The sequence below is a fragment of the Rhineura floridana genome, chromosome 10 (genome assembly GCF_030035675.1).
Source record: "Rhineura floridana isolate rRhiFlo1 chromosome 10, rRhiFlo1.hap2, whole genome shotgun sequence".
Taxonomy (NCBI): Eukaryota; Metazoa; Chordata; class Lepidosauria; order Squamata; family Rhineuridae; genus Rhineura; species Rhineura floridana.
In genome coordinates, this window is record NC_084489.1 from 73,713,599 (window position 1) to 73,731,810 (window position 18,212).

The window sequence follows — 18,212 nt, forward strand, 5'->3', positions numbered from 1 at the left end:
TTATAATAAGTAACCATGTAAAATTACAGGGATTTCTTAGTTCACCAGAAAACTTGTCTGTAAAAAAAGATGGAGTAAACAATCGTAATTTCAAAATTGGGGGAGGAGGGTTCAGTACCGTGTGGCATTCCTTATCAAACATGCTTCTGCTTCAAATGTTAGTCCACAGAGTGTAATCCAAATGTTATTTTATAGGAGTCGGCCAAGGTTTCTGAACTGAATCCTAATGCAAAAGTATGGGGGAATCATATGTTACATGTGGAAGCAAGCGAGGCTACTGATGGTGGCGTGAGCAAAACCTGGGAAGAAATAGCAGATCATCCACCAGATTCCTGCAAAGAAGGTATGTTTCTAGCTTGAAGCTACTGGTCCTCTGAATCAGGGGAAGGCACATGCCCACACCACACTGTTTCTTTGACTAAAGATGAAAGGCAATGACAGGCATTGAGTAATGGTTAAGCTACAGGAAGTCTGTATCTACCCAGCAGCAGTTACAAGTAGGCAAATACCAAATTACACGGCTACAGTAACTGAAAGATGCTTCAGGTTGTATTAAGAATGTAACAATCTTGTAGTACATTCAGGACTAATCTGTGTATTGTTAGTATTTATGATACCACAAGACCTTTAGTCGCAATAAAAACAAGCTACTCATCTGGCCATTACTCCGAGTATAAAGCCTTTCTTGTCTAATTCAGAACCAATAAAGAATTTCTTGGTTTGCAACTATTGTCGTTTTTTCTACAGGGTTGGAGGCCAATGGTGATGGTGACAAAAAGCACCAAAATGAATCGTTAACAGAACTGCAGGAACCATCACTCACAGTTCCATTGTCAGACCAGACAGATATGAACCCTTTGGCTCTAGATCATTCAGAGTATGAATCTATGCATGAAAACACTCAGGCAGGTAAGAAAAAGTCTGTTAACATTGTTTTTTAACTTACAAAATGACTTTCTGTGTTTATGCTAAATATCTGTTTGCCAGGAACTTATAACTTACAAGCTACTGAACAAACTTATCTGAGCAACACTGAATTATAGGCATTGCTACAGAAATGACTATACAATAACAAGAGTTGCTTCTACCAAATCCTTAATATATAGTCTGAAATTGATAGTGCCAATTAATGTAACAATTTTACCACCACACCTGCATATACCTGTGTGTGGCTCAGTCTGACTCATTTAGAACAAATTACTGCTTGCCCTGGGCATGTGGCTAGCTTCACAATAACATATAGATAGATGAAATGCTAATATATAAATTTATATTAACTGATAGTTTATACTTAGCCAGAACTTATTCTGGATAAATAATCCCAGAATTTATTTTGGATAAGTAAGTGGCTAACAAACTGATCATATGTACAGTATTTCAAATGTTCCAACCCGCCTCCACTGTTCAGCTCTGTCAAGGCCATCAAAAAGCCAATAAAAAGGCTTAACATCCCAGACAGTCCTAGGGACTTTGGACCCTCCGTCTATTGTGCAGTGATTATCTTCGTTGGATGAGTTGAGATTTTTTTATAAGAAGTCAAAGGCTGTTGGCATATTTGTTATCTATCTGGTTTCAGCTCTATACTAAAAAGTGTCTACAGTGTGCAATTCAGGAATAGCCAATGTGGTTCCCTCCAGATGTTGTTGAACTACAACTCCCATCCCTGAGCTTTGGCCATGCTGCTTAGAGATGTTGGTTTAAAGATTTTAATCAAGGCCTGGCAAAGGCAAGAAAAGCCAATTGACTCACATAAACAATGTACATTTTCTTTGCATAATTCAGTAATTCTGCTTTTGCTGGTAATGGAGAAAGACTTAACTGTGCAGGACACTAAATCTGCTCACTGTGCAATCTACACATAGCATACTGACTATTGCCAACACAGTTTCAAGCCTCTCTTTTTGGCCTCTGGACCAGAAACTTGCTGTCCACTAAAAACAAATTTAGTGAGATCCTTAGGAAGTTGAAGTCTGCAGCTAGTGTCAAATACTACACTTGCAGAGTGTCAGCATAGGATTGCAACATTTGCAGTGCTATCATTTTTATACTATCCTAAGGGCTGCTGCCTCTGCTCACTTTGCTCGCCAACCCCACTTACACCTCACTCTACAGGAGCCTCAAGGTCTCCCCCACGCCCTCTGCTAGGTGCCCCATAGCCATCCCTCCATCTCCTCTGCCATGCTGCCCCTACCATTCCCCCATGCCCTCTGCCAGGTGCCCCTAGCCGTCCCCCCACACCCTCATCCACCCCAGCCCGTACTATATGGGCCCACTGGCTGCTGGAGCTCCCCCACACCCTTCACAGGTCTCTTAAGCCTCCCCCATTCCCCACTTAATTTATGGCCTTGCCGCTGCTCACTAGGCCCCGCTGCCACTCCTCTCATCCTCGTGCTGCCTCCTCCTCCACATCACCATCATAGCCAAGGTTTGCCTCTCCTTGCCCTCCTCATCTGTAAGCATCATGTTATTTGCGAAAACTTCAGTGCAAGTGCCTGCACAGAAGCATTCACAGGTAGTGTGATGCTTACAAAAATATAATATAGTAAGATTTAGATTGAGGATAAATACTAGTTGCCTAGATGCTTTTTATTTTCAACTAATGTTCTTAGGGAAGACTACATCTCCTCTTAGAAAGTCCCATTTTGCAAGCAGGTTTCTATTGTGCAAGGGGGCAGACATAATTGGATTGCATTCAATGCAGCCTAAGTGTTAAATGCTGTAATTCTTGCATCATTGCTTTTAAATCTTAAGTCCAGAAATGAGGCACTTTTCAAAACATTATACATGTCTTTTATCCATCAGAATCAATTTGTGGCTCCTTACTGCTCTTTCTTTATCACTGAGAATCTAAGCTTTTTCGTTAATGGAATGTAGTAAAAAAATTAGCTTTTGCGTCTCCTACGATCACTTTAAATATGTGATGGCAAAAATTTCCATTGTTGTAGTACCAAATGCAACACTCACTCATACACTTGCTATTAAAATAATAAACAATGTTTTCTTACACAGAGCTTAAAACCCATCAGTATACTTGTAGCTAACAAATGAATATTTCTGAAGTTATATCATAGTCCTTTGTACATATTACAGTTGCATTCTCTGCAATAATGTCTTAAGTTTTAAAAACTGTGATTGGTATCCTCATCTACAACGAGGGTGTGCATAGCGGCAGAATAAACAAGTACTCGAGGCCCTCTTGATAGCTTCCAGATACGTAAAACCAATTCCTGTTCAAATATTTACATATCTTACAGTGTCCTTATTTTGTAAAAACTGTTGCAGCTAGAAAGGAATCTTGACTAATAATGTCAATTGTTTATTCATTGAGTCTTCAATAAAGAATTGTTGCTTGGCTGTTGAGTTCATCCTGTGTTTTCTAATGAGATGGGGTTGGGTTGTGGCTGCAAGCGACCCTTAAGTATACCTGAGCTCCATTGACATTTCTGATGAGTCTGTATGTTTAGGATCAGGTAAAAATTATTTCTATGGCATCTAGCCACTTGTGCCATTGTACATAATGTGGTGGTATTGACACTTGAAGCTATTTCTTAAGAAGAATTAGGGCTTCTTTCTTGATTTTTTGTCAGTCTTGTGTCTTCCGTTTCTAGGAGGTAAAGAACAGCTGCAGTCAGAAGGTCAAGAAGACTTGCGAGAAGTGCTTAAAAAAACACTGGAGTTCTGTTTGTCTAGGTAAGAATAAAACATATTCAGTAGCAAGCACTTGTACTATATTGATAATTACCATGGAATAAGCCACATGCCTATTTCACAGCTGAACATTGATGTAGGAAGATAGGTTGTGCCATTTGGATTTAATGGAAATTCATGATCCAAATGTGGTGGATTCAGATCTTGAGAATCTGAAGACAGTTTGGGAAGGAATGAAAATACTACAAAGTAAATCCATGTGAAATCTGTTATCAGTTCCCCCACCCCAACCCTCAAATGTGTAATTTGCTTGTACTCTTACTTTCCCTAATTTAGATACTGAGATCTATCAAAATATATAAGGTTTTTTACAAAGCTTCCAGTCACTCACTAGATGCAACATATGTTCTCAGTCTGCAGCTAGATTTGGTTTCTCTGCTTTAGAAATACAGTAATTGTTGATAATAGACTTAAGTCAACTGTAGCTTGTCATCTGTAGCAGAAATGTGGTGGGGTTTTTTGCACAGATACCTTCTGTATGCTGATCATTAAATGCATGGAGCTAAAGACTAAAACTTCAGATATTCCCCATGTACCTCTGATATCCCTTATTACCTTGATGGAAGGGATGTACAGTCATCAATACAGCCATACCTCTTAAGAGGCCTTGAGGATTTGTGACCTACTGATCTAAACTCAGTCCACCAGCTACATAAAGTGCCCTGTGCAAGGACTTGATAAATCTGTTTGCTTTTCTGCTTGCTTGAGCCTATAAAACAAGAGCTTTAAAAACACCTGGCAAGTGGGCTATATTCAGTTTGGTATGCCTTAAGTTGAAAAGCGCTGCCTATCTTTAAAACCAAGAAAGATAGTTTCGTAGGTAGTTGCTATCTTCGTATAACAAAAGCAAATTTTACGTAAATACATGACAGTACACAGTATCTGTTCCTGGGTTCTATGACAGTACATAGGCATCTGAATTAAAAAGAGTTTGATAATGAAGACTCCTCTTTCCTTCAACAGAGAGAATCTTGCTAGTGACATGTACCTTATATCTCAGATGGACAGCGATCAGTATGTGCCAATAATGACAGTAGCTAACCTCGATCACGTCAAGAAGCTGAGTACTGATATGGATTTGATTGTTGAAGTGCTGCGATGTAAGTAACTGACAAAGTGTGTATTCTTGACTTGCACGTGAATTGTGACATTTTGTTTTACAGAAGAGCTTAGCATTGGGAGAGGGATAAAGCTCTTCCAGGTTTATTAAGGTTTTTTTCCTTTTAAAAATATATTAACAGCATAATTGAAAATCCTTAATTGCCTCTTCCCTCCCCATCCTTTTTTTTCTTTTGCCTCATGACTTTTAGATAATAGGAATTAGACAGTAAGCAGGAACTGCCTTGTCTTTCATTGTATGTACAAAGAAAAATTTTGGTGCTTTATAAGTATGTTCAAAACAAAGCTCTGCTTAATTTGTTGAATTCAAAGTAACAGTACTGTATGTATGTTCTGTTAGCATTGCCTTTAGTCCAAGTGGACGAGAAAGGTGAAAAAGTCAGGCCAAACCAGAATCGCTGCATTGTGATTTTACGTGAAGTACCTGAATCTACGCCAATTGAAGTAAGTTATTTATACATCAGGAAAACTATTGGCTGCATGTTTTTAAAAATATAACTCATCCTATCTCTTTTGCCATGATGCTAATTGACCACAACTTTAAATGTGCATATCTATTCATGCTATCACTCACAACTTTATGAAACATACAAGGAAAGCAATCCCACACATAACTCCAATAACTAAATGACTTTTTAAAGAAAATCTTCAGTTGCCACTGAGATGCTCTTTAGACCTCAGCAGAAAGAAGTTTCTGGAGCTTGCAAGCAACCATGAATGCCTCTCTACATGCTTCCACTGTAAAGCTAAGGCTATTTCTGGAAGTAAATATGGAGCAGCAGGCAACATTTTTAATTGAGATTCTCCATCTAGCTCAGTGATAGCAGAAGTGACCAAAGAGGTTGAATTAAGTGATAGCAGAAGTGACCAAAGAGGTTGAATTAATTTTCTTGGGAGAAAAAGGGATGTTTTAAGAAGTAATATTGAGATTATAGTATTAATATGCCTTGTAACCTTAAAAGGAAAATACAGTATAAATTTCATGAGATATAAAGACTTGGGAAGGTCAGTCAAGTGTGTATAAGATGTTAATTTGTCAGTTGAGGGAGAATACAATAGGTTTTTGCATTTACATTTCAGTGGATGGTATCTGAATAAATCATACCAGTTTAAATCAGTGGAATTAAGTTAGTCATGAGTGTGACTTAGATACCATCCAGAAATTGTTTAGGCACCCACATCAAACCTTTAGATGGCAGCCTTTGCATAGTTGAAAAGAAGATATCAGATACCTGGAGTTATAGAACTGCCACAGTACAATAATAACCATTTCTTGTTGAAATAAAGGATGCTTAACTGATATTTTAGTGCCTGGATCCTTTTTGCCATCAGAACTAACAAGAACCTTACTCTGCCCAGTATTAAATCAATCTTCACTTATGCTTGTCAGTGAGCCCCTTTCCTCTCATTCTTTTCGTAGGAGGTCGAAGCACTCTTCAAGGGAGATAACTTGCCCAGGTTCATAAACTGTGAGTTTGCCTATAATGACAACTGGTTTATTACATTTGAGTCTGAAGCAGATGCACAGCAGGTAAGCTCTTGCTCTGTCATGGTGCATATATACGTTGTGTCAATTATCCGTTTGGGAGATTGTTTCAGGTTACTCTTGGCTGAAGTGGTGTGACCATTGTGCTATAAAAAAAGTTGGGCCATTAATGCACAGTTCATACAAGGGCCTCAAGTATGATGTAGCAACAGGGCATAATATAGGTGTGGAAAACTGCAATTTTTATAATTCAGAGCAAAATACATTGTAGGCCTCATTGCTAGTCGTGGTTTCCATAATTAAGTCTAAAATTCATAAAACACTAGTTGGAAATTTTAAACCCTACAGGAAGCAGTTTGGTAGCTAACTCCTGTTGATTACAATAGATCTTAAGTATACGTATCTTGTCTGGACTGCTCTCAAGGTCTGAATCAGACCTATAACTGAAGTGGAATTTCAGAAATGGAGAGAACATAGCTGCAGGGATTCCCCCTGTCCTCCCCCCTATCTTGATTCTGGCACCATATGTGATCATTGCCAAAATGGGTTAAAATTAAAACTGATAATGCCTCCAAACTTATTCTGAGAACCTGGCTATAATCCACTATGAACCTGAATTGAATACAGGTGTTCTTCTTAAACAAGGAAGAGTGAACAGTGTTTGCGCTAGAGTGTGTGTGTGTAGACAGTTTTGAAAGCAACAAACAGAACTTCACTCAAGCTTGCTCTGGATCCCTATAAGGATTCCGTTAATCACATAAAAATATATGAACTTAACATAATTTGTTAATACAATAAAAGCCTCTGTTTTGTTAATCACAACTACGTTTGTGTATATATATATATACATACACATGTATAATGAGAATTTTTCCTGTTAACTGACTAATTTTGCTCCTTTCAAACATGTTTCTCACTCTTAAAGGCTTATAGATACCTTCGAGAAGAAGTGAAAACCTTCCAAGGAAAACCAATTAAGGTAAATAATGTTTTGTTTTTAGTGTTCACTGTAAATACTTCTGAGCAAAACCTTCTGTCTCTTAGGCAAAATCTTCTAAGGGCACAATCTTCTGTTTTGTAGGCAAGAATAAAAGCAAAAGCTATAGCTATAAATACATTTTTGCCAAAGAACGGATACAGACCTCTGGACATGAACATCTACACACAGCAGCGTTATACAACATCTTTTTACTTACCTCCAGTATACAGCCCCCAACAGCAGTTTCCATTGTACAGCTTAATTGCCCCACAGACTTGGTCAACAACACATAGCTATCTTGATCCATCACTGGTAAGCACTTCAGAAACATTCATTTTGTTGCTTTTAAATGCTCATGCTATTGCTTGAACTTGAATGTAACTTGTTCTGCAGGTAACGCCGTTTCCAAATACTGGATTTATCAATGGTTTTACATCTCCTACTTTCAAGCCTGCTGCTTCTCCACTGACTTCCCTCAGGCAGTATACTCCCAGACACAGGCAAGTTCTAGAGATAAATTTTCATCTTGTGAATTGTTAAGCCAAATCTGTCGTGGGAATTGTTGGAATGACTTCTGCGTCACTTTCAGGGTGTTCATTTCCCTTGAATACTTTGGCCAGTCCTCACTCTATAATGGTACAAAAAAACTGTCAGTTGATTTTTATTTACCAGACTTATTTATAGCCTTGGATGATGTTAATATTACAGTAGCAATTTGAAGCATTTAGTGAAGGGGAGTGGTCTCTGCGACCTCTCCAAATGGAAGTTGTGTCTGCTGCTAGGATGAATAACAAATTTTCAAGGATTGTGGGCATTGTCTTCATGAAGTGTTATAGTTATAGATCTTGGTGTGGTGAAGCAGGCTTCTTCTAAAGAGCCACAGTTGGCTCTTGGAGGTGGCATAAGCAGTAGAGATGGAAGAAGCAGAACCACAAAAAGGGAAGGATTGGTAGGGGGGTGGGGAGGACAAGAGAAGCAACACTGGAGTTGCAAGATAGTTACTGCCCCCAAGTACAGGTGCTCAGATAATGACCACTCTCTCCTGAGTGTGATTAAAATGATTGGGAACTGCCCATAGAATCGTATACTCCTTCCCCAGAGCAAACTCAACCCTCCCACCTCAATGGCAAGATTTCAGTCACGGTGGAGACCACTACATCTACACAGGCTCTAGGCCTCTCCACGTAAAGAGACTTAGTAGACATAAACTTGTTTTCACTGTGTCTAGAGAATTCTTCAGTCTGCATCACATCTTCATTTCTTTTAATGCAGTTAGACTGCTAGCACTCTCAAGAATTAATTCTGTGAAATGCTGTGGTGTGTTGACCTTGGGGAAAGCCACTACTTTTAGAAAGCTCCTCGGCATGTTTTTGCATGGTTCTAGAAATTCTCTACAGATTTTACATGATAGTTTAAAATGTTTTTGTTTCTCCCCCAGAAATCCTAGCAAATCACATCTGCGGCATACAATACCCAGTGCAGACAGAGGGCCTGGACTTTTAGAAAGCCCTACAATATTCAATTTTTCTGCTGACCGCTTAATAAATGGTGTCAGAAGCCCACAGACAAGGCAGCCAGGGCAAAACCGGACACGGATGCAAAGTACTACAAGTTACACCAAGCGTGAAGTAGGCAGTGGGCGAGTTGAACCTGCTGCTTCAGACTCATCCCCAAGCTTAGGGAGAGGAAGGTGAGTATGGAAACATTTTTTTAAGCACCTGTGTTGGCTGGGTGCTGTACAAAGGCCAACTAAGCCCTGTGTTTCCACTATGTGAGAGTAAAGGAAACTGAAACTAGAAGAAAAGACCCCAAGGTGATGAGTGAGGAGGTCAAATCGATTGGGGGGGTAGAGATGAGAAAATAAATGTTAAAGTATTTCATTTTAAGGTGAGTAGTAGTCATGAAAGGCTGGAAAAGATGTTCTGGCAATTAGGTGCCCCAACAGAATATCAGCATGCACAGGAAAACAGCTGAGAATATAGGTACTGACAAGATTAGGATCTCTGCTGATGCTCATATAAGAATCGGCAGATTGAAAAAAGTGAGAAGATTTCTGATGGTTACATAATAATTTGGACTGCTTCTAGGGTGATGAGTCCAGTAGCAGGAAACAATTGCTTGCAGAAAGAGGAATAACATGAAGGCAAGATAGAGCGTACCAACCTAAAAAGAAGGGAAAAAACTGATTTAAAAGAGTTTTGCAGTTATGCTAGGGTTGAAAAGGGACCCATGGTAATACTCTGTGCCCCCTTCTAAGAAGAGCTTGTGCGACTATTCCAAAATGGAGCTCATGAGTGAAATCGTTTACATAACCACAGAGGGGTGGGGGAATTTTAAAGGAAAGCAAGCTGTAGAATTGAGTTCTAGCTCAATATTCTTTGCATACTGAGTTCTTTTTTTATATAATAATTTTTTTTATTATTCAAATTTTTATAAAAACAAATACAAATACAACAAAAACAATACAACAGAAAAAAATAAAAGAAAAAGAAAAACTTGACTTCCGATTTGTTACAGATCAGCTATAAGTATATAATATATATCAAACCTGTCTCCTAAAACATACGAAATTCACTTTTTTCCAAAGTCTATCTTAATTAATGGTCAAATCCCATTATCATCATTTCATTTTTTTCTTTCAACAAAAAGTCCAAAAGAGGCTTCCATTCCTTAAGAAATGTATCTGTCGTTTTTTCTCTAATAAGACATGTCAATTTGTCCATCTCAACTAAGTCCATTAATTTCAATAGCCATTCTTCCATTGTTGGTATCGATTCCATTTTCCACTTTTGTGCATATAGTAATCTTGCTGCCGTGATCATATATAATATTATTCTTCCATATTTCTTTTCCTTTTGTTTATCCATAAAACCCAATAAAAAAAATTCTGGTTTTGACTGAATATTTATCTTTAAGATTTTTTGCATCATCCTACCTATCTGTGCCCAAAATAATTTTGCCTGTTTACACAACCACCACATATGATAAAAAGATCCTTCTTGTTGTTTACATTTCCAACATACATTAGAAACATTACTATACATTTTTGACAACTTTTCTGGAGTCATATACCAACGATACATCATTTTATAAAAAATTTCTTTAAGATTATAGCATAATGTAAATTTCAAGCCTTTTTTCCACATATTTTCCCATTGATCCATTTGTATATTATAACCAAAAAATTTTGCCCACTTGACCATACACTCTTTTACTTGTTCTTCTTCCATGTCCATTTTTAATAAAAATTTATACATTTTTGCAATTATGCATTCATCATTTGTACACAAACCTATTTCAAAATCAGATTTATTTATTTCAAACCCATACATTTTCTTGTCCATTTTAAATCTTTCTAACAATTGTAAATAAGCAAACCATTGTGAACTATATCCTTCCTTTATTAGTTGTTCTCTCTCTTTCATTATATATTCACCATGCACATTTTCTAATAGTTCTTGGTAAGTTAACCATTTCTCTTTTCCAGCCATTTCTCTTCTATAAAATGCTTCTTGACTTGAAACACATAGTGGTATTTTCGAAAAAAACTTTGTTTTGTATTTATTCCATATATTCAACAAAGGACGTCTTATAAAATGATTATTAAAATCCACATTAACTTTTACTTTATCATACCATAGATATCCATGCCATCCTCACTTCAGGTTGTGACCCTCCAAATCCAATAATCTTTTATTCCTCAATAGAATCCATTCCTTTATCCAGACTAAGCAACAAGCAGCAAAATAAAGTCTCAAATTTGGTAATCCCAGCCCTCCTCTTTCTTTGGCGTCTTGTAATAATTTAAATTTAACTCTTGGTTTTTTCCCCTGCCAAACAAATTTAGAAATATCTTTTTGCCATTGTTTGAAAGGTAGATCAGAGGATATGACAGGTATTGTTTGAAATAGAAACATCATTCTTGGCAATACATTCATTTTTATTACAGATATTCTACCCATTAATGACAACTGTAATTTATCCCATTTTAACAAATCTTTCTTAATCTCTGTCCATAGTTTTTCATAATTATTATGAAACAACTTTGAATTTTTATTTGTCACAATGATACCTAAATATTTCACCTTTTCTTCTATTTTAAAATCTATCTTCTCCATTAACTCTTTTTGATCTCTTAAAGATAAATTTTTCACCAACATCTTTGTTTTTTGATTATTGATCTTAAATCCTGCTAATGGTCCAAATTCTTCTAATTTATCCATCAATACTTTGATTCCTTCCAAGGGATTTTCTAATACAATTATCAAGTCATCAGCAAATGCTCTCAATTTATATTCCTCTTTTTTTATCTTTATTCCCGAAATCCTTTTGTCTTGCCTTATGTCTCTAAGCAGCACTTCTAAAACCAGAATAAATGGAAGGGGGGACAATGGACATCCCTGTCTTGTACCCTTTTGTATTTCACATGAGTCCGTTAAATCCCCATTGACAATTATCTGTGCCTTCTGTGATGTATAAATCGATCTGATCCATTTTATAAAATTATCTCCAAAGTCCATTTGCTCTAGAACCTTAAACATAAATTTCCAATTCAAATTATCAAATGCTTTCTCAGCATCCAAGAAAATCAAAGCAGCTTGTATGTCATTTCGTTGTTCTAGATATTCCAACACATTCAAAACATTCCTGACGTTATCACGTAATTGTCTTTTAGGTAAAAACCCCGCTTGATCTTCCTGAATAAATTGTTGCAATATTATTTTCATTCTTTCAGCCAAAATCATTGTAAAAATTTTATAGTCATTATTCAGTAAAGATATTGGCCGATAATTTTTTGTTTTAGTTAAATCCTGCTCCTCTTTAGGTATTAATGTTATATTGGCATTTTTCCAACTATCCGGTATCTTCCCCTCTTGTAAAATAGAATTCATTGTATACTGTAAAGGTGGTAAAAGTTCCTCCTCCAAGCATTTGTAATACATTGCTGATAGTCCATCCAGTCCTGGCGCCTTTCCTAATTTAATTTTACTTATAGCCTCAGATATTTCTCTTGACGTAATAGGACCATTAATAGCTTGTCTCTGAAGATCTGTAATTTTAGGCAAATTCTGTTTGGATATATACTCTTCTATTTTTTCTGAGGGAATTTCCTGACACTTGTACAAAGTTGAATAATATTGATGGAAAACCCTTTGGATTTTTAAATTGTCTGTCAACATCTCATCTCCTTCTTGTATCTTTAAAATAAGATTTTTTTGTCGTTCTTTTCTTAATTTATATGCTAGCAATTTCCCCGGTTTATTTGCAAATTCAAAAGTCCTTTGTTTAGCAAAATTTAATTTCCTTTCAATTTCTCTAACTGTCAACATTGACACTTGTTTCTGTAACATTTTAATTTGATTTACAGTAGAAGCTTTAGTTGGATTCTTTTTCAATTCTTCCTCTTTTTGTTTTATTTCTTCCAAGATCAATTGCATTTTCTGTTGTTTCTTCTTTTTTAATTCAGAATTACATTTAATAAAATATCCCCTCATAAATGCTTTACTTGTATCCCAAACAATATTTTCATCTGTTCCTTTATGTAAATTGTGTTCAAAAAACTCTTTTAATTTCTTCTTACATTCCTGCACTATTTTATCATTCTGTAATAAAGATTCATTTAGTCTCCATCTAAATCCAAGATTTTTTTTTTTAAAGTCAATATCACTGGATTATGATCCGAAAAGTTTTTTGGTAACACATCCATCTTGGAAATATCTTTCACTAAATTTTTAGACATCCAAATCATATCAATCCTCGAAAATGTTTTATGTCTTTCTGAAAAGTAAGTAAATTCCTTTGCATTGTCATTTATATATCTCCAAGCATCCACCAATTCTAAATTTTCCATCAATTCGAAACAGATCTTCGGCAGTTTGCCCTGTGTCTCTTTAATATTTTTCTCAGAAAGTCTATCCATTTTTGTTGAAATTACCCCATTCCAATCACCCATGACACACCAAGATCATATGCAAACTCTGATAATTTGTCCATAAGTCCAGTATAAAACCTTGTTTTATCTTCATTAGGAGCATAAATGCCCACTACCAAAATTTTTGTACCCTGAATGGTGATTTCAACTCCCACAAATCTGCCACTATCATCCAATAATATCAATTTAGGAGACAATTGTGAATTAATATAAAGAACCACACCATTTTTTTTTTGAATCCTGCCGAAATAAATTCTTCACCCAAATTTTTACAAATTAAATATTTAGAATCTTTCTTCTTAATATGAGTTTCTTGTAAACAAATTATATCCAATTTTAATTTTTTCAAATAATGAAATACTTTCTTTCTCTTCTGCGACAAATTAGCTCCATTTATATTCCAAGTTAGATATTTGTAATCCATTTTTAAGCATTTATTTTAGAAAAGTCTGTGCCTGTTGCTCCCTTTGATCCATCATCATCCTTTTCTTCCTCTACCTGTTTCTGTTGACTTTGTTTCCCAGGAATTATATCCATATCTTTGAGTTTATCTTCTTCCATGTCTTTTGAAGCTTTTCTCAAGAAATCCCTTGCTTTTTGAACAGTATTTAATTGATACTTCTGTTGTCTAAATGTAAAAATCACTCCCTCTGGAACATCCCATCTAAATTGAATTTTACATTGTTTAAGTTTTTCTGTGAAGAAAGCGTAATCTTTTCTCTTACATAGAAGCCTAACAGGAATTTCCTTCATCACCTGTATTTCTTTACCGTCAATTTTGAAGACATTGTTAAAATGATGTTGCAAAACCATATCTCTGGTCCTCTTTTTTTAAAAAATGAACAAGCACATCTCTTGGGGTTTTTTTTATTGTTGCATATCTGGAATTAATTCTATAAACTTTGTCTATTTCAAATTCCATCCGATCTTCGTTCCTGTCGAAGGATTTTGCCAAAACATTAACAATTTTCTCTCTGATATCTTCACCTGTTTCCTCAGGAATTGCACGGAATCTCAAGCAATGTTCTTTATCTCTAAGTTCCATAACAGCAATATAGTCCAATTTTTTTTCCAATTCCACATTTGTAATATCTATTCTATTCTCTAAGGTTTGCACCTTATCTTTAACATTTTTTACATCCTGTGTTAATTGCCCAATGTTATTTTTAATCTCACCCACTTCTGTTTTAATATGATCTTGTAAATCTTTAAAATCCTTTTTCATATTGCAAAATTCATCTTTAAGTTGTTGTCTGTCCTGTTTCATCTCTTGTTTCAACTCTTGTTTAAAATCACTAAATCCCTCCATAATTTTCTGGAACATGTCCATCCCTTCCTGTGTATCAGTTGAAACTCTTCGCTCCAAAACTTTGGCTGCTTTCTTAGTTGTCATTATTGAAAAAAAAAAACCTTTTCTATTATTAGCCAATGTAGAGGCAAACAGTTTCTTTTCTCCCAGCAACAAAAAAGTTAATATTCCAGGCCTGTTTAACCAACACAGTTCTTATCTCCAGCACATTCAGGAATGTAAAACAAATCCAGTTCTCAGCATCCAGCAGTTAGTAAGATACACGAACAGCAGATTCGTTCAAAAAAAATTTTTTTAATCCAAAATAAAAAAAAATATTCTCAGATATATTTCCTTCAAATAATCAAATCATCTTATCTAATAAGTTGCCTCTTATCCGTTTAATCTTTGTAATTCCAGCTTTAAGCCAGCTTTTTGTCATAAAAAATAAAGCAGGTTCTTTGAATTGCTCCCTTGTTCCTTAGCTTTGTATAATACGGAAAAAGTGTGACTCACCCAAGTTTCTGAGTTGCCGATTCGTAAACAAGTCTCTTTTACGATAGTAATTTAAGTTAGTTGATAAGATTTAGACAGAAGGAGGCTAGCTCGTTAAAAACGTTTTTAAAAGAGAAAGAAAAAAAGTCTCGCTTACTTTCAGCACAGCCTGTTGGAAATCCAGACTCTGTCTTCCGCTGCTAGAAACGCCTTCTTATCTCAGGGGGATTCCTGATCAAATCTAGCAATCTACAGCTCGACGGAGTTCCGTGGATAATCTTTTCGGTTCCCCTTTTATCTTGGAGAACATTTACGCCAGTCAAAAATTCCTCTTGACTGGCTTTTAACTGAAATAAGCTTCCTCTGAGATAGAGCTCACTCAGAGACAATCACCAGCCAGCACTCCTTCTGGGAAGCCTCCTCATACTGAATTCTGTACTGAATAACTAATGTCTACTCAGTTTTTTACACTGTGATAACGTTGCCTTCCATTATTATTGTTCCTCTATGGAGGAACTTCTAAGCAATTTCTCCATAGATGAAATTGATACTTTTATCTGTATCTAGTATCTGTGTGTCAGTGACAGCCAACTCCAGCTAGGTTGATGACTTATGTGCAGATTCAACCATCCTACCTCTAATGCAGCATTTCTAGCAAAGATGTGTCAGCACCAGTGGTAGCCTGCTGCTGATTTTAAAACTGCCGTTTTGATTAGCTTCTGGGTACTCTTGTCAATGCTTTCTCTTCAGCCAACAGTTGGCTTCATTAGGTATCTATCCTTGCCTAAAGTGTTAGCTGTACTGCCGATTCCCATTCCCAGTGGAAAGGCCCCAAACCTGGTTTATTCTGTTTGGCCTTTGCAGATGAAAGCTGCCTAGAATTAGAATATTAAATTAATGTCATCTTGCATGGATATATAGCTGTATGTTTTGGTGTTTTATTATTTTGTTGTAAAATGTAATAAAGGTATTTAATAGTCTTAGCCATTAGCTCTACTTCCATCTTAATTAGTATTACGAAATTGCAAACGCTAACCTGTATTTGGTACTAACTTCTTTCTGTTGCTATGATTGATACATAACTAATTAAAATTAGATAATGTGCTAGCTTTGCAATTTTGCTGACATTAATATAATACTTGCCTACAGTTGCAGAATCCAAGACTATGTGCGTGTGGTTCCCAGACTGTCACCCATCCAAGCTCTGACCAAACTAAGACTTGCTTAGCTACAACAAAGTGGTGACCTCATGTGCCTTCAGACCATACCCTGGGATCTTGAACTTTTTATTACTTGATGCTCTAGGATTCTATAGGGGAAATAGTTTTCAGAATGGAACCCAAACTGGCTACATATTGCCTTTCCAGGAACACAAATACTTTGGGGGCCAGCTGATATTGGGCTGCAACTACAGACAAGAATTTTAAACTTGGTAGGGAAGATTAGTTAGGGGAGAACGGGAGGGCACAAAAGCCTAATTAATATTCTGCCAAAACATTCCTTTTGGATTTCTAAGCCTTCAACTGAACTTTCTCTGCCACAATGGTAGGATTGGAAATGTTTGGTTTTTTATAAGAGGGATGTTTTTAAAAAGCCAGTTACCTTACCAAACATAGTAATCGTACACCCCATTGAGTTTTTTTTTTCATTCTTGCCAAATCCTGACATTCTAGTGGTAAGAGCAGGTAGCTGTGGTCAAGCTACTGTTCCTGTGTCTGGCATATTCTATGCTAATTCCTAGTTCTTGCAGTTGCAGAATCTAGCCTATGAAAGCAGTTGTTTACTACCAGGTAATACCATTTGAAACTTGCATGAACCAGACTGACTGCCGTCCAAAGTAGTTGATGGCCAGTGATTGCAGGAATTTTTGCAAGTAGCTTAGCAAACACATAACCTGGCTAGCATTTGCTGCCTCCCATTTGTGCTACATAAGAAATGTCATTTTTCACAAGGATTGAGGCAGACTCTGGTTTACTGTGAATGTTTCTAGCAAGCCAGCTTTTTCCTTCTCACTTCGAAGTGTGTTAGCCCTGGCTTGAAAAAATAATTAAGCCATTGTCAACAAGAAATAAGAACAGTGCCTTGCAAAAGTACTCCCCTGACCACTGCTGTCATTTTACTGAATTACAAAGGTTCCTTTTTAGACATTAATGTCCTGTTTTAATGGTGTGCTGTTATTTATACTTCACTGTATAGTTTATGTCATTTTTAGCTAGTCTGGTTAAACAGGTGTGCCTGGTGCCAACACTGTTATCTTTTCGGCGCCAGGTCAAGACTTTCTCTTCTCCCAGGCATTTTAGCATGTGTTTTATACTGTTTAAATTTTTAAATTGTGTTTTAAATTGTTTTTATAAGATCTGTTTTAAATTGTATTTGTTTTAATGTTTTTAGTTACTGTAAACCGCCCAGAGAGCTTCGGCTATAGTGCGGTATACAAATATAATAAAATAAATAAATAAATAAATAAAATAATACATATCTACCCCAAAAGACTTAAAGCTGTTATTGCAGCGAAAGGTGGCTGTACAAAATATTAACGTGTGGAGGTTGAATACTTATGCAAGCAACATGTTTCTGTTTTTTATGTTGCTTACAAATATTTCCAACATAAAACAGATGTCACCTTATAATAATTGATTTTGAGTTTCAGTGTTTCAAAATAAAATATATGGAACGAAATTACAATGTACCATTTTGTAATTCAGTAATATGAGAGCATTGGTCAGGGGTCTGATTACTTTTGGAAGGCACTGTATCTACCTAGTAATCTGTATATTAGACTTAAGTCTTTCTTTGGTCATGTAGCCAGAACAGCACTGCTGTCTTATAAAAGTACCACCAGCACACTCTGGGCACAAGTACAAAAAATATGCACAGGGGAGGGTTTGGGGAGGGAGACCCCAAACAGTCCCACAGCAACTCCATGGCATAGAATCTTGCAAGGGGTGAATAGAATGTTAAGCTGAGATTGGGGGGGGGAGTAACAGATGGTGGGAGAGGGCAATACAGTGGAGTGGCCGGAGCAGGAGGACAGAGAAACGTAGATATGCTGCCCTGGACTCCTTCTGGGAGGAAGGGCAGTATATAAATTTAATCAGTAATAAATGAATAATAATATATGTGAAATGTAAGCTATCTCATTGTTTGGATTGGTCACGTCCTGGTTCACACCAATACTATTTTTAAATGTCCTCAGGGTCATGAA

The 18,212-nt window shown here is 36.4% G+C and overlaps 1 protein-coding gene across 2 annotated transcripts in view; it reads left to right on the plus strand.

Moving 5' to 3' along the window:
• Window positions 1-18,212, plus strand: part of LARP4B (La ribonucleoprotein 4B) — a 76,380-nt gene that overhangs the window by 45,153 nt on the left and 13,015 nt on the right. For both annotated transcript variants that reach the window (XM_061586160.1, XM_061586159.1), the window contains exons 3-12: window positions 196-343; window positions 748-909; window positions 3,609-3,690; window positions 4,672-4,808; window positions 5,168-5,271; window positions 6,248-6,358; window positions 7,239-7,292; window positions 7,395-7,604; window positions 7,686-7,792; window positions 8,731-8,982. In XM_061586160.1, the coding sequence (XP_061442144.1) occupies window positions 196-343; window positions 748-909; window positions 3,609-3,690; window positions 4,672-4,808; window positions 5,168-5,271; window positions 6,248-6,358; window positions 7,239-7,292; window positions 7,395-7,604; window positions 7,686-7,792; window positions 8,731-8,982 (1,367 nt within the window). The remainder of the gene's footprint in view (window positions 1-195; window positions 344-747; window positions 910-3,608; window positions 3,691-4,671; window positions 4,809-5,167; window positions 5,272-6,247; window positions 6,359-7,238; window positions 7,293-7,394; window positions 7,605-7,685; window positions 7,793-8,730; window positions 8,983-18,212) is intronic.